General features: G+C 56.3%; 7 protein-coding genes across 7 annotated transcripts; 4 read left to right on the top strand and 3 right to left on the bottom strand.

Moving 5' to 3' along the window:
- Window positions 1–306: 306 nt before the first annotated feature.
- H310_06723 (hypothetical protein) lies at window positions 307–1,201 on the top strand. The gene is made up of 2 exons (XM_008871884.1): window positions 307–685; window positions 729–1,201. The coding sequence occupies exons 1-2, from the start codon at window positions 326–328 to the stop codon at window positions 1,107–1,109; spliced, it is 741 nt and encodes a 246-aa protein (XP_008870106.1). The 5' UTR covers window positions 307–325; the 3' UTR covers window positions 1,110–1,201.
- A 312-nt stretch (window positions 1,202–1,513) lies between these two features.
- Window positions 1,514–8,071, top strand: H310_06722 (hypothetical protein). Its single transcript, XM_008871883.1, has 7 exons — window positions 1,514–1,864; window positions 1,927–2,274; window positions 2,327–4,871; window positions 4,916–5,632; window positions 5,691–7,362; window positions 7,425–7,628; window positions 7,672–8,071. Exons 1-7 carry the CDS (start codon window positions 1,565–1,567, stop codon window positions 7,946–7,948), a joined length of 6,063 nt encoding a protein of 2,020 aa, XP_008870105.1. The 5' UTR covers window positions 1,514–1,564; the 3' UTR covers window positions 7,949–8,071.
- Window positions 8,072–8,153: 82 nt separating this feature from the next.
- Window positions 8,154–9,254, top strand: H310_06721 (hypothetical protein). The gene is made up of 2 exons (XM_008871882.1): window positions 8,154–8,559; window positions 8,632–9,254. The coding sequence occupies exons 1-2, from the start codon at window positions 8,164–8,166 to the stop codon at window positions 9,025–9,027; spliced, it is 792 nt and encodes a 263-aa protein (XP_008870104.1). The 5' UTR covers window positions 8,154–8,163; the 3' UTR covers window positions 9,028–9,254.
- Window positions 9,199–10,542, bottom strand: H310_06720 (hypothetical protein). The gene is made up of 2 exons (XM_008871881.1): window positions 10,048–10,542; window positions 9,199–9,982 (listed from the first exon to the last, which is right to left on the bottom strand). The coding sequence occupies exons 1-2, from the start codon at window positions 10,516–10,518 to the stop codon at window positions 9,323–9,325; spliced, it is 1,131 nt and encodes a 376-aa protein (XP_008870103.1). The 5' UTR covers window positions 10,519–10,542; the 3' UTR covers window positions 9,199–9,322.
- Window positions 10,543–10,591: 49 nt separating this feature from the next.
- Window positions 10,592–11,930, bottom strand: H310_06719 (hypothetical protein). The gene is made up of 2 exons (XM_008871880.1): window positions 11,208–11,930; window positions 10,592–11,162 (listed from the first exon to the last, which is right to left on the bottom strand). Exons 1-2 carry the CDS (start codon window positions 11,904–11,906, stop codon window positions 10,653–10,655), a joined length of 1,209 nt encoding a protein of 402 aa, XP_008870102.1. The 5' UTR covers window positions 11,907–11,930; the 3' UTR covers window positions 10,592–10,652.
- A 432-nt stretch (window positions 11,931–12,362) lies between these two features.
- Window positions 12,363–15,274, bottom strand: H310_06717 (succinate dehydrogenase [ubiquinone] flavoprotein subunit 1, mitochondrial). The gene is made up of 2 exons (XM_008871878.1): window positions 14,565–15,274; window positions 12,363–14,507 (listed from the first exon to the last, which is right to left on the bottom strand). Exons 1-2 carry the CDS (start codon window positions 15,234–15,236, stop codon window positions 13,293–13,295), a joined length of 1,887 nt encoding a protein of 628 aa, XP_008870100.1. The 5' UTR covers window positions 15,237–15,274; the 3' UTR covers window positions 12,363–13,292.
- Window positions 12,425–13,064, top strand: H310_06718 (hypothetical protein; the record flags this gene model as incomplete). Its single annotated transcript, XM_008871879.1, has 1 exon — window positions 12,425–13,064. A coding segment is annotated over one exon (478 nt), but the record flags the coding sequence as incomplete, so codon positions are not given.
- Window positions 15,275–15,530: the final 256 nt, after the last annotated feature.

Genomic DNA, 15,530 nt, shown 5'->3' with positions numbered 1-15,530 from the left:
TTTATCTGACATTTATCGCGATATTGAAGATTTCAATGTGAGCATAAAACTACTTCGCGCACTGTATAACGTTATTGTTGCATAATTGCTCGACAACGACCCCATCTTAATGTTGGTTCGCAGTAAGCATTAAGGAAGTTATGTATGACGGTGTTCGAAGTAGTCACATGCTGTGATCACCACACCTACACTGTGTGCATAATGCGCTGATATAATTTTCAATCAATGTTGCCGTCCACATCGTGCAAATCCAAATTTGACGGGAATGCGCTGAATTTCTTGGTTCAAAATAGTCTGAGTCTCAAACGCGCCGCCATTGACCTTGATGTTGCCCAAGTTCCGGCACGTCACGCTAGACGCGACTGGCACGCTGTTTCGACCAAGGAACTGCGTCGCGTCAGTGTACATGGATCACTTTCTCGCCATCATGCCGCCGCTGATTCGCCCCGTGTCGGAGGACGCTGTCTCCATCAAAGCGTTTGGGCAAGCATTCAAGACGCACTTGGCCGCGTCGCCCAATTTTGGAATGGATGGACAGTCGGAGACGGCAAAACCATGGTGGGGTCGAGTCATTTTCGATACATTTCCTGCAGACATGCAAACCCACATGAAAGCTCACCCAGAGCCCGCCACACAGTTGATTGATGCGCTCTACACGTATTACGCCTGCGGGGATGCCTGGGAGGTTTGTTGCCCTTGCGCTCTATGAATCTTATAGGATTTTGTAGGTGTATCCCGACGTAAGACCTGCATTGGATGCACTGCATGCGGAAAACGTATCGATCGGCGTCATCTCGAACTTTGACAACAGATTGCATAGCATTCTGCGTGATCTGGACCTGGACTCAAGGGTTGATTTTGTGCTCACGTCGTGGGACCATCGAGTCATGAAACCTGACCCCTCCATCTTTCATGAGGCTGCAAGAAGGCTGCACTGCCGCCCGGCAGATTTGCTGCATGTTGGGGATGACGTTCGCAACGACTATGTCGGTGCAGTGGCTGCTGGGTGCTCGGCTAGTCTCTTGGATCGTGGCAGTCAGGCTTGCAATACCTCGACTCGGGTGGAGCATACCGTGACCTCTTTGCTAGACATTCTTGCAAAAATCTGAATGTCCAGTACCTGAGGCGTATCGTCAGCCGTACGACGACGTTAGATCTCCATCCATCTCTGCTCTCCTTAATGTGATGTGCATGGGGCGAAATGGATCTTATTGAGCCGTTGGGACGCAACTATCGATGAATCTGCGCTTGCATTCGCTTTTCAAGAGTGGCAACGGGGCACCATCCCCCATCCTGTTCAAACACCGACTAGTGCTGCGTGCCATACGGGGACACTAACGCTTGCTCGGCTACCTTCATTCGCCCAAACGATGCCACCTCATGGCGCACGATCGATTGCTTCACCAAGGCAAAATGAGACCGTTCCTCTGGCACTGCATGAAACCTCTATAATATAATGCCGGATACACACCAAGTGTGTATCCGGATTCTTGGTGTGCACCCAACATTGAAACGACGGCGGCGTAACGGCAACTACAGGGGTCGGCGCAACTCGGACGCGAGGATGGACGATCTGACGATTCGTCGATCACAGGCAAGCGATGCAGCCGTCGTAGGTGAACTGGACGCACCCGAGAAGACGACTCAGATGATCATGTATGGGCGAAGCCACGCCAACATGCTGATCGAAACGTCGTACTTGGCACTCACGGCCGAGACGTCCACGGGAGAAATCGTTGGGTTCATGAGCGTGAACGACCAGCCTCCCGGTGACTTGTGCGAAGATGCTGGGTACTTGGAGTACCTCTGCGACAGCTTTGCAGTCGAGAACTACCCTGCAAACAACACCCTGTTGCGACTCAAGGTGTGTCAGTCTCCGTCCCCCTGCATTCGCGCATGTTGCCATTACAATGGTCTTGTTTCTAGATTCACACGACTCTGTTTTTGACGTGTTTTGTCTTCAAGTCGACCACCAGCGCCATGGTGATCCTTCCAGAAATGCTGTCGACGATGTTTCACCTGTTAACGTCCATCGAGTCGGTTGTGTTTCCATCGCACAATTCCCTCGGTCAACCCGACTTGGCGCCGTTCCTACCGCACTTTCACCTGGCGACGAAAGTGAGCCCCAACACGAAACGCTACGACGAAGAGCTGTTTGGTGAGTTCGACGTCCTCGTGTGTCCAAGTGAGGCGTTTCTGCCTTCCATTACCATTCGCAAGGCCAACATCGAAGATCACGACGACCTGGAACCGATTCTAAAGGCTCAGAACCAAGTATACGAGCGATTCCCTCCATAGCGTGGCGATCTGAATCAGTCTGCTGTAGGCGCTGGTCGATGCGTTTGGTGACTACTTCTTGGCCGAGTTGATTGGATCGCAAACGTCACACAACATGTGCTTGGTCGCGCAACCGTCGCCCGCGCCGTCGCGGGCTGTGGGTATCATGGCGATTTCCGACGAAGTCGACTTGGGAATATTACGCGACTGCTTTGACCTGTCCGTGTACAACAATTTGCTCAAGCCGCCGTCGTCGTCGATGACTTCCCCCGGCTCCCGCCTCGAAAAGATCTTGAAACGACGCAAGAGTCCAAAAATGATCATGCTTGGCCCGCCGGCGAGCGGAAAAACCACCCAAGTCGACAAGCTGGTCGCTCAGTACGGTCTTGTCCACGTCACGATCAACGTGCTGCTGCGGGTCGCAAGCCGCATGAACCACGCACATGGGAAAAAGGTCAAACGCCATCTCGATAAGCACGAGGAAGTTCCAGACGACATTGTCTTGTCGTTGCTCGCGGATCGCCTCCACGAGAGCGACTGCATCACACAGGGGTGGATCCTCGATGGGTACCCCACGACAGAAGCCCAGGCCCATGGCATGAGTCAGCGAGGGATCAAGCCGGACGTCGTAATACTCCTGGACGTCCCAGACGACGAAGTTTCGCAGCGACTCGTCAAAGTTAGCGCTGGCATGGAGACAAAGCCCCGGTTGAAGAAGTACCACGACCACGCGCCTGGCATCCTCAAGTGTTTTTCGAAAGACCAAGCGCTCATTCAAATCGACGGCACCAAGGACAAGGAAGTCGTGACGTACTCGTTGATTCAGGCGCTGTCGACGTCCGAGAAGACCAAGCTCAATCGCCAACATCGAACCGATCCGAGCGCAGCGCCGCCGACGTTTGTGATCTGTGGCCCTCCTGCGGGCGGCAAAGGCACCCAATGCGAGCTTCTCGTCAAGCAATACGGTGTCGTCCACTTGTCGACAGGGGATATCCTCCGCGCAGCGATCAAGGCTGGTTCCGATCTTGGGCTCAAGGCACAAACGTACATGAATGCAGGCGAGCTCGTCCCGGATGACTTGATCATCCGTGTGGTTCTTGACCGCCTCAAGGAGCCCGATTGCCAACGGCAAGGCTGGCTCCTCGACGGGTTTCCGCGCACGGAAGTCCAGGCGCAAACGATGGTCGTCCACGGCATCGTGCCACAGCTGCTCATTGTGCTCGACGTGCCCGACGCAGAAGTGATCAAGCGCATCTCAGGACGCCGCGTCGACGTCGACACTGGCAAGACATACCACTTGATCTACAACCCACCGCCCCCCGAGCTCAAAGACAAAGTGACCCAACGCGCGGACGACACGGAAGACACGATCAAGGTCCGCCTTGGCCACTACCACACGAATTGTGGCGCAATCGTCAAAACGTTCTCGCCAACGTCCACAGTGTTGACGGTGGACGGCATGCTGGCCAAAGATAAGATTGCTCAGGACATTGCCAAGGCACTGGCGAAGCCCTCAGTGACGGAGCAGGAAGCGGTACCCACCTCAGCGTCACCGACGCCATGGATGGAAACTCCCACAGGCCCGCCGAAGCTCATCATTTGCGGCCCACCTGCCGGCGGCAAAGGCACGCAATGTGAGCTGCTCGTGCAACAACATGGTGTGGTCCACTTGTCGACGGGAGATATTCTTCGCGCTGCCATTCAAGCTGGCTCCGACGTTGGTTTGAAGGCAAAAACCTTCATGGATGCGGGGGAGCTCGTGCCAGACGACGTGATCATTCGCGTCATTGTCGATCGGCTCGACCAGCCCGATTGCCAGCAGAAAGGGTGGCTTCTCGATGGGTTCCCCCGAACAGAAGTGCAGGCGCACGCGATGGTCGGGCTCGGGATCATTCCTCATCTAGTGATCATCCTCGACGTGCCGGCGTCCGAAGTGATCCAGCGCATCTCGGGCCGCCGCGTCGACGTCGCCACGGGAAAAACGTACCACTTGGTGTTCAACCCGCCGCCGCCTGGGGTCGAGGTTGTCCAGCGGTCGGACGACACGGAAGACACGATCAAGGTTCGGTTGACAAAGTACAACGAAAACTGCGGCGCCGTCATCAACACGTTCTCCAAGACGTCGCGGGTGCTTCGCGTGGACGGGATGCAAGGCAAAGACAAAATTGGCGCCGAGATCCACCGGGCGATCAAGGGCGGCGCAACGGCAAAGCACGAAGCGATGCCCCCCAAGCTCATCATATGTGGCCCGCCCGCCGGTGGAAAAGGCACGCAGTGCGAGCAACTCGTCAAGAAGTACGGCGTCATCCACTTGTCGACGGGCGACATCCTTCGCGAAGCCGTTCAAGCCGGAACGGACACGGGATTGAAAGCGAAGAAATACATGGACATGGGCGAACTCGTTCCGGACGAACTCATCATGGACACCATCTTGGACCGACTGGGCCAACCCGACTGTGCCCAACACGGGTGGCTCCTCGACGGGTTTCCTCGCAACGAAGCGCAGGCGCGATGCATGGTGTCGTTCGGCATCTTGCCTGACATGGTGCTCGTGCTCGACGTGCCCGACGAAGACGTTGTTGCGCGGATTTCAGGTGCGATGGAGTGGAAGCGTTGAATCGATAGACACAAACTGTAGGACGCCGAGTCGACCCCACGACGGGAAAGACATACCACATCACGTTCAACCCACCGCCTGCTGACGTCAGCGATCGCGTCGTGCAGCGGTCGGACGACACGGAAGCGACCGTGCGCATCCGCCTCAAGACCTACCACTTGAACGTGAATGCCGTTCTCAAGGTGTTTGCCCCGCTGGCGAACGTTGTCCGGTTCGATGGTCAGGCAAAGTCGAGCGCGGACATGACGACCGCTATCTTTTCGTCGATTGACGATGCCCGCGCGCTCGTCGACGTCGACGGCAATGCGTTCCTGATGACGCTGTTTTGCATCGATGACTCGTACGTGGTGCGGTCAACTGCATTTCTCCAGTATGCGTTTTCGCTGTTTCCGCAAAAAGAGTACTGCCTCGTGACGGTGGCGCCGCTTTCCACGCAGCCGTTGGTCCTGTCCAACTTTACTCTGGTGCCCCCCAAACCGTCGAGCACGTACTCGCATTGCCTCTATCTCTTGCACCGCGACGCGCTTCCATTTCTGTCGCCTGCTCCAACTGCGTTGTCCGTCGACATTGCCCGGTTCAAACTGTCCGAGTCGTTCGACCAACTCGCCCCCCTCGTCGAGACCTTGCCTCCCGCGTCCATCGCCACGCTCGAGGACGAGATGGCGCTCGCTGCCGAAGAGGACGAAATTGGCCTCGAAGACAACCCGAAACACGTGCTCTTTGTCGCTCGCATTCACGGTGCCCTCGCTCGCCAAGGGTTGGTCACAAGTGGTTCTGATTGTTCGCATGGGTGTAGGAGTTGTGGTCGCATTGGCATCGCTGTCTCGCGACCACGAAGTCACGAATTCGTTCAAGCATTATTTCGACGTGGAGCAACTCGTCGTGCTGACCCACCATCGCGCCAAGGATCAAGCGATGCTGACGCATTGGGTGCTCAATCCGCTATACGCATGCGCTGGCCGCGTGATCCTGAAGGAGTGCATGCGCCACTTCAAGAAGACGTGCCTCTTTGCACACATCGCGCCGCAGGCCCACGTGAGTCCCGTGATCGTCCAAGACTTTGTCCTGGCGTTGCCGCGCCGCCAGATCGTCTTGCCTGCAACCCACGAGGACATGGACGACGCTAAAAAGCAGCAGCACTTTGCAAAAGGTGCCCTGTACTTCTTCACCAAGAGACTGCTGTCCGAGCCGAAAATGATCGTCAACACGCGCATTGTCGTCGTGGGGGCGTCCGACACGGGCCTTACTTTGCTCAAGCGCCTTCTCCACGTCCCGTACGCTCGCTTTACCAACATCACGCTGGTCTCGCCCGACGGATTGAATGTGTTTCCGTCGCCGGCATGGCCGCCGGACCTCCGCTACTTTCTTCGACCCACCCTTCTGACCTCGACGGAAGTCACCCAGTACGGCATTGAGTCCCATGCCCGCATTGTCGAGAGCCGACTCGTCCAAATCGATCGTCAAGCCAAAGCCGTCGTCTTGGTCGATAACTCGTGCCTCCCGTATGACTACCTCGTCCTCACGACTGGCCTCACGGACGGCACCATGACCAAACTCCACTTGACGTCTCAGTACGACGGCGACACGTACGTGCCTCCCAGCGTGCCCACGGGAGTGTTCTCGTTGAACGACGTCGCGTCAGCCAAGGTGGCATTTGATGCGGTCAAGCAAGTGGCCGGCAAGTGTCCCCGCGTTGTCGTGAGTGGCGCGTCGGCGTTCGCGTTGAGTGTCCTGCACGGCGCGTTGGCCGTGGGCATAACCAACCTCACATGGCTCAAACCCAAGCCAGGAAGCGCGCCTCCGATGAGCAACGACCTTCGCGTACTCGAAGTTGTCAACGCCCTCGTTCAGCAGCATGCGATCGTGGTGCTCGACTTCCATGACCTCTCGTCCCTCGCGGTAAACGCTCGCACGAATGCACTGGAAGGGTTACATCTGCTTGCGACGCCTCCACCCGACTCGACGTCCATGGGGGCGACTCCGTCCCCTCGACGCGAGCTTCCCCACCAAACTCTCGTGCCTTGCGAAGTCTTGCTGTGCTGCACCTACGACGACGCCGACTACGACGCCTTCCGAGCGATCAACGAGTGCGGCCTCGTGTATGACGGGCGATTGGTCGTGAATTCGCGATTCCAGACCACCGACCCGTTCATTTACGCCGGCGGAAGCTTGTGCCGGTTCTCTCGACGGTTTCCACAGGCTCTGTGTCAACAGCACTACAGCAGTGTCGAGTGCGGTGAGCTCCTGGCGGCGTCGCTCTTGCAGGCGATCGATCCACTCCTCGGCCATGCCGTGTCCGGCACCGACATGGACGTCGCCAAGAAAACGCCACCACCCAAGTTCACCATGCCCAAAGTGTGTTCGCACGCTTGGATGGGTGCGATGCACTTCGTCCACATCAACCTCCCCGACGTCCCCGCGACACTGAAGAGTCTCACCACCGAGCGTCCCGACGGATCGAACTACTGGTACCAACAACACCTTGTCGGATTGCCATGAACGAGGTGGGCTTACGGCACGTGTGTTGCAGCTGCCTCCAGTTTGACGAGTATGGTGTCCTCGCGACCTTGACGTACGTCGGGAATGACGCGGTCGAAGTGTCCAACCTGCAATGCGTTGTGGGGTTGCATGAAGCGTACTTGAATTGCGCGATTTCGTCGTTCCAGCAGAACCTGGTGACGGACTGGATGACGTTTTTCCGACAGCCATGGGCGTCGGCCATCTACCATGACCGGTACGTCCGTTGAATGTGATCGCATGCAACAACGTGTCGAAAGGTTTCAAGAGTTTTGCGTCCGACTCAACACAGCGCTCAAGTACGACGAGGGCATTCGCATCGTTGTCGAGGAGGTCAAGCGTCATGTTGCCGAGACGGGCGACCTCAAGGAAGCGATGGCCATGGCCCAAGCTCAAGCAGGCCGTGGCGGCAAAGCTCTCATGCCAACCACGAAGAAAATGATCGAGCTCAATCTTCTCGACTACCTCTCGGCGAATCGAGAAGTGCTCAACATGTACTTCCTGCCGCACGCTGGCGGCACCAGCGACCATGATTAGAAATGGGACAACTGTCACCCCATTGCAATGTACTATGGGACGACTCCATTGGGTTTATCCGGTGCTTGCAAGTTACTATTAGTACATACTAAACATGATCTTGGCCAATTTGTATGCGAAAATTACGCAAGTCCGAAATGTTCTCTTGGTTTTAGTATAGACGATACTCTCTCCGCGACCAGTTTTCGGCATGATCATTCGTGGAATCAAGTGCCATGATGTCATGGTCGGCCGACGGACAAAGCGATGGACACGTGGCAGCGCAACAAGTGATGGAAGTACCAGGCCCAGATGCGTATATGCCACATGCTCTCCATCTGGGCCTGGTGTCGACGGATCCGTCCGTCGTCCTAACCGCCGATTCGTTCCAGGCTGTGCGGACGAAAGCTCGGCACCTCGCGATTCTTTGTGGATTTCAGATACGCATGGCGAAAGGCGGTAGTAACAGACGTCGTGGGTGGCTCTGCGGCAGCGCGGACGGGTGTCCCTTTTCCATTTTTGCCCACCGCAACAAGCGTGGTATCCAGATCAGGGCCAACCTCGCGCACAACCATGCGTTCCACCTGCCACAGGACCAAGGCAAACGGTTCACGACCGCCACGACGGAGGAAGTACGTATGTCTAGTGCCATTCGATTTCCTCCGCTCGTGACGAATTCATGCATCCCTTTTGTATGTATGCAGCTCGCATGTTACGTCCGTCAGTCCGCCATTTACCAGCAATCCACCAACATCAACAAACTCACGGGCAAACAGATATCCGACGCTATCTTTGCGCACACGGGGCGTCATGTCAAGGCTAACCGTGCCAGCGTCATCAAGAAGCTGCTTGTCCATCATCCCGAGCGCGTCGTGCCTTGTGCTTCGCTGTTCCAAAATCCCTCCACCACGTCGATGGCCCCAACGCATTCGGCGCCACCGTCGACCCCATTGTTTCACCTCCTTCAACGTACTCGCAGCCTCTGCCGATACTTCCCACTGACTCGTTCAACTCACCCGTCAAGAGCATGGCCGAAGCCGTTTGGGACTGCTTTGTCTACATCGCGAATTCTCCATGGACCATCGAGCATCTTGGCGTAGCTCGAGTGCGGCACATGGTAGCAGTTTTCAAGCAAGACCGGGACACACTGCGAGCGACGCTGCTCATGACATGCCCACGGCACCAGGTGCTGCCGTGCCTGTCGACCAACCCGCCAAACGTGAAGCAGTTTGTCGAGCAGTATTTGCGGCAGACGGAGCTGGGCTTCTTTTGACGAATGCAAACAGTGTGAGGGTTTCCTGTATTATATTTAACAGCTTCTAGTCGATCTATTGCGTTCTATAACGCAATCCGGGTGGAAAACGCGTCGTCCTCCATGTTGGCCCGACAACAACCTCATGCAGCATGCGGGGGAGGCTGCACGGCTGAAGGACTTGGCGCTGTGGCTGGTGACGGTGGGTCTGTGGATTCGGACGGCGTGGCGTGGAGAGTTGGTTGGGGGGTATTTGTGCGTTGAGGCTCCATAACGTCGTCAAAAAATCCGAGCGTCACTTGGCGCTGATACACATCCACAAATTTGGAGGGAAGGGGACGGTTGCCTGTGAGCGACGGCGGCATGACGTTGGTGGGGTCACGGACGCTCATGCGCAAGATCGCCCGCAGCGTGGGCTTGTGCATTTCCCGCTTGAAAGTCGCGACCATCTTCCTGACGTTGGCGACGCCGAGTGTCGAGAGGACGTGGGGGTCGTTTGCAAGAACAACGAAGCATTCCCACGCGACACTGTCCGGTGTGCCTTGGCTGGCTCCAGTGGACGCGAGCGAGGGCGGAAGAAGAGGCTTGGGCACCAACGACGGCGTTGACGACGATGGAGGTGTATCTGGACACGGCAGGTATCGGTCGGGTTCGTCGAGGAGCAGACGCTTGATGCGGCTTGCGCGCATTTGGTTGATGTGGAACCCCGTGACATCGAAGATACACTTGGCAATCTGCATCCCGGAGATGTGGAACAAGTCATGGTTGGCGAAGAGGGGGGATCGCCGCACGATGCACGCGAGCTACCATCGTTGCAAGCAGCGTCGGGCACAGATTACACGCGAGAGAATACAAGGGAAACACACACCTCGTGCGTGGTGCCGGTGGTAAAGCGCTTGTTCATCGCTTCGTGGACGTGGAATGCATGGTTGTGTCCAAGTCTGGGCTTGACAAAGATGCCGTACCGGTTTCGATTGCCCACAATGGTAAAGGGGCAATTTCGACGACTCGTACATTTCCACTGCCGCCGTTTGTCGCTGCGGCCGTCCAACTTGACTTGAAATCCCGAGTGCAAAGCGAGCTGCCGCACTTTGGCCTTGAGCACGTCAAAGCTCTCCACTTGAATGAGATTTGACGTTGAGCCGTCATCAAGGGCAAGACCCAGCTTCGTCGCAAACGGAATGTAACCTTCTGGAAACTCCTGCACCAGAACGTCCTCGAGCTCGCGCGAGTCGCTGTTATCTTGGTCGTATAAGGCTTTGTCCAGAGACTCCACCGCATCCACATGCGCTGCTGCCACTGCTCCGTCGTCGCCTTGGGGCATGGTGTCGGTCTCCATGTTGCTCCTCTGACAAGTTTGCGCTGAGGTGGGAAATATGATTGGTCAAAAACATCAATATTTAACAAAATAACTAAGTTTCATTGGATATAAATTTAAACCGAGCAAGAATTCCACCAATTACAAGGTACACATCACTCGAAAAACCCAAACTGCTCGTGCCGGTGGAATGCGTCCAAAAACTTGATGGGGTTCGGACGATTCGACGTCGACGACGGCAGTGCTTCGGGATTCGGGCACGACATGAGAATGATGCTTCGTAGGGTGTCTTTGTGCAAGGGCTTCTTGAACGTTGTCACCATCTTCTTGACGGCAGCGACTCCCACAGACTGCACTGTGACAGGGTCATTTACCACGATCATAAAGCCGTCCCAAATCGCTTCCGCCAGCGTCTTCCACACAGTTGCTCCTGTTGCGGTTGTCGAAGACTCTGTGGCGCTAGAACTCGTGAATGGAACCGACATGCCAGGCACAAAGTAGCGCTCGGGGTCGTCGAGAAGCATGTGCTTGATACGACTTGCCCTCATCGCGTTGATGTGGTAGCCTGTCTTGGCGTGGACGACGTTAGAGATCTGTTGGGCTGTGATCTTCGAGACAGAAGGTGAGTTTGCATATAGCTCTGAGTTCCGCACAAACGTCGCCATCTACGACATGTACATGACGTTCGTGATCTGTCGTGTGTCCAGCACCTCTTGCGTTGATGCTTCGCAGAGGCTGAGGGCTGGGGCGTTGTCCGCGGAGAAGTGCAGCGTATGGTTGTGCGCAAGCTTCGTGACAAGGCTAACTCCCCGCCGATTCTTGTTGCCGACGATCGCAAACGGGCATCGTGGCTTACTTTTGCATATCCACACACGGCGATGGCCGGAAGACGGTCGCTGTACGCGTACACGAAACCCCGAGCGAAGGGCCAATTGACGAACCTTGTCCTTGAGTAGTTCAAAGTTGTCGAGATCGTTAAACTTGCCTCGTGAGAGAATACCAAGGGCATAGCACTGTGCAAGGTACGCTTCCGACGGTTCGAGGATGTCGTTGTCGTCGTCCACGTTGTCGTCCACTACGTCATGTACCACACCGCCTTCAGCTTCCACAGCATTGGCATGAAGTTGTGCAGGCAAGTAGTCAGAACTTGTTTCGTCGGCAGTCATGGCCGTAGCCGGCATTGGAATGATGTCAGGCGACGTGGTGGTGTCGATGGATTCGTTTGGGACGACAGCAACAACAGTGTCAACATGCGCGTGAACGACTGGGCTTTCACTGTTGACAATGTCGATACCCATCTCACGAGACTCACGTGCTTTAGGCTTGAAGCCATCTTTGCCGACTTCCACCTCGATCGACGCCACCAACGCGTCATCCGGCCGCGTTGCAGATGCCGTGGCAGAAAACATTCCAACGGACTGTGCTGGCAAAACCAATAAGGAAAGAAATACAAAATATCAAAGGTTCTTCACGCTGCATCTCGATCTACTCAGACCATGCCTGGGGGCTTGACACAGGGCTTCTTCCGTGCACGACGCGCCGCACGTGGAGCCTTCAGTTCGCGGCGCTGCACATAGAACGACGTGATTATCTACCCAAGGCGATTCCTGTGCTGATTTGCACCTAAACGAGAACGTCGTCATGCTTGGAAAAGGTTGGGTAGAACGACGACATATATCAGCGTGACCCACAACCGGTGATGATATCACAGCTTGCGCAAACGAGGAATCGAGGTAGGGGCAAAGGGAGGCTGTGGCCACCAACGCCGTAGTTGTGACTGAAGCCACCCGTGGCGCCACATGAGAGCGTTCACCACTTGTCGAACGACTCGACATGGACGTCATGGGGTCCACGACGACACATACCATGATATCATACAAATGTCGTCGTCATCGTCGTCTATAACAAAAATGTCAACAGTTGGCGACATGACCTCCACCCCATTTTCGTCCTCGACGTCGACCGCGCCTATGACCGACGGAGGTGCGACGCTATCGATCCAACTGCCGCTTCCAGAGCAAGTCGCTGTCCTAGCCACACATCATTCGGAGATCCAATTATCCCAGACAGAGATCCACGCAGACTCGACAACGTTCCTGTCTCGGGTGCAGCGATACGCCGACACTGGCAAGGTCGACGTGGATGGGCTAACTGCAACGGACGCCGCCGCGCTGGTCCATATCCTGCGCCGACTCCACGCGACCTTTGTGAAACAGATCGATTGCGACGAAATCAAATGCGACGCCTCGCGGAAATGCCCCAAATGCGGCGCTTCCCGCGTCCCATCGTCGCCAGAAACGTCGCCGCAACGAAACGGAACGGGCACCACTCCAATGTCGCCGACGGCCGCCAGCTTTCGGCTCAATGGCAGCAATAGTCCTCCTGCCGACGTTGACATGACTTGAATGGATCTTGCTTTGTCGATTCTCACGATACCGACTGCCCTTTTATCCTTATATGCATGGTGGCAATTGTTAAATATGTATGAAAATTCGCAAACACCACACGCTCCGTTCTCGAGATTGGCAGGAACGAAGCAAGTGCCTTTAACACCCACGATGCATTCCATCGCCAGGACGACAAAACTAGACATGGTGCTGTCAGCGGCAGTGGAGCTCGCGTCCATCATCCATGACCTAGCCATGCCAGAGGCCATCATCGACCGTCGAAGCCACCGTCCTTGCTCCCTCGCTGTTCGTGGTTCCATCCCACTTTCCCGTCTAGACAAACACGAGGGTTTTGAAAAATTCATGCGCATGTCATTCTTCTCGCCAACACCGGGCGAATCGGGGGCTTTAATACACGCGGGCGACGGGGGCCACCGTCTTGCATTCGTCTTCGTCCAGTGTGTGGTAATGCACCGGTCGGTACGCAATGTGGGTTTTGGTCGATTCGTCGTCATGGTATGCCAATGTGTGCTTCATCCAGTTGACGTCGTCACGGGCGCTGAAGTCTTCGCGGGCATGGGCGCCGCGCGATTCCTTGCGCGCTTCGGCACCGTGCATCGTGGCCGACGCGCATGCGAGCAAGTTCTTGAGCTCGATCGTCTCGATCAAGTCGGTGTTCCAGATCAACGAACGGTCAGTCACGCGGATGTCCTTGAACTTTGGCGTGATTGCGTCAATCTTTTGAACACCTTCCGCCAGAGTTTCTTGCGTGCGGTACACGGCGGCGTCGCTCTGCATCGTCTTTTGCATTTCCAAGCGAAGTTCGGCAGTCGGGATCGCGCCGTTGGCGTATCGGATCGAGTCGACCATGTGCAGCGATTGCTCGCCAGCGTTGCGGGGGAGAGGACGCTTGGCCTCGCCGGGCTTGGAGATTTCGGCGATGCGGAGAGCAGCGGCACGGCCGAATACGACAATGTCGAGCAGCGAATTGGCACCGAGGCGGTTGGCGCCGTGGACCGACGCCGACGCAGCTTCACCGGCGGCAAACAGACCCTTGATGACCTTGTCCGGGTAAGTCTTGTTCACGTCGGGAAGGCCAGAGGTGTCCGGCATAACGACTTCGCCGTAATGATTCGTGGGGATCCCGCCCATGTTGTAATGGACGGTCGGGAGCACGGGGATGGGTTCCTTGGTCACATCGACGCCGGCAAAGATGGCGGCGGTCTCCGAGATACCAGGGAGACGTTCGGCCAACAACTCAGGCGGCAAGTGGTCCAAGTGCAGGTAAATATGATCTTTTTCCTTGCCCACACCGCGGCCTTCGCGGATTTCCATCGTCATCGCGCGGGACACGACGTCACGAGAAGCCAAGTCCTTGGCCGAAGGGGCATAACGTTCCATGAAGCGTTCGCCTTCCGAGTTACGCAAGATGCCGCCTTCACCGCGACTGCCTTCCGTGATCAAGCAGCCAGCACCGTAGATCCCGGTAGGGTGGAATTGCACGAATTCAGGATCTTGAAGAGGAATGCCGGCGCGAAGCGCCATGCCGGTTCCGTCACCGGTGCACGTGTGGGCAGAAGTGCAGCTGAAGTACGCGCGGCCGTACCCACCAGTAGCCAACACCTAATCGTAAAGGAATGCATTGTGAGATCGTCGAGTCAATGGGAGATGGATGCGGACCGTGTTGTTGGTGTGGAAGCGATGGATTGTACCGTCTTCCATGTTGAGGGCAATGACACCGCAGCATTCGCCTTGGTCGTTCATGATCAAGTCCAACGCAAAGTACTCGATGAAGTACTCCGTGTCGAACGCCAACGAGCGGCCGTACAAAGTGTGCAACATGGCATGGCCAGTACGATCGGCGGCGCACGCACAGCGGTACGCTTGGCCACCCTTGCCGTACTGCAAGGATTGACCACCGAACGCGCGCTGGTAGATCTTGCCTTCGTCCGTGCGGGAGAACGGCAAGCCGTACGCTTCGAGTTCCAACACGGCACGTGGAGCTTCCTTGCACATGTAATGAATGGCGTCTTGATCACCCAACCAATCGGACCCCTTGACGGTGTCGTACATGTGCCATCTCCAGTCGTCTTCGGTCATGTTGGCCAAAGCGGCGTTGATACCACCTTGGGCAGCAACGGTGTGACTGCGCGTGGGAAACAACTTGGTGATGCAAGCCGTCTTGAAACCTGCTTCAGCGCAGCCCATGGCAGCGCGAAGACCAGCACCACCGGCACCGACAACAACAGCGTCGAATTCATGGTCCACGATGGTGTACGCACCCTTAGCGGAGAAGGCACGGGCGCCAGTGCCGCGGACAGCGCGGGTCACACGGGAAGCCGCTTGCAACATCCTCGCTCACCACACAAAAGCGCTAACTGACTTCGCGCTGCTTCACCGAGTGGACAGTGGTGATGATCCGGATACAGCCGGATAATGTGAAGCACTCCGGTGTTAAATGTACTGAATCTTTGTATGCATCCCAATTAAATTCGCGAACAGAGACAGCCAATCACGTTGTCGGCGGTTCAGCAGGTCAAGCAACGGAACTCAGCGTAGCACGATGATGTGGCACGATGGCATGCGGGGCGACCAGTCCCCGCACGCGAGGCGCTAGTCGTCGGCGCTGGCCGAAGACTTCTTGTC

The sequence above is a fragment of the Aphanomyces invadans genome, assembly GCF_000520115.1.
Source record: "Aphanomyces invadans strain NJM9701 unplaced genomic scaffold supercont1.12, whole genome shotgun sequence".
NCBI lineage: Eukaryota > Oomycota > Saprolegniomycetes > Saprolegniales > Verrucalvaceae > Aphanomyces > Aphanomyces invadans.
Note: the sequence above shows the minus strand (reverse complement) of the source record. Positions and strands in the feature narration are given on the sequence as shown.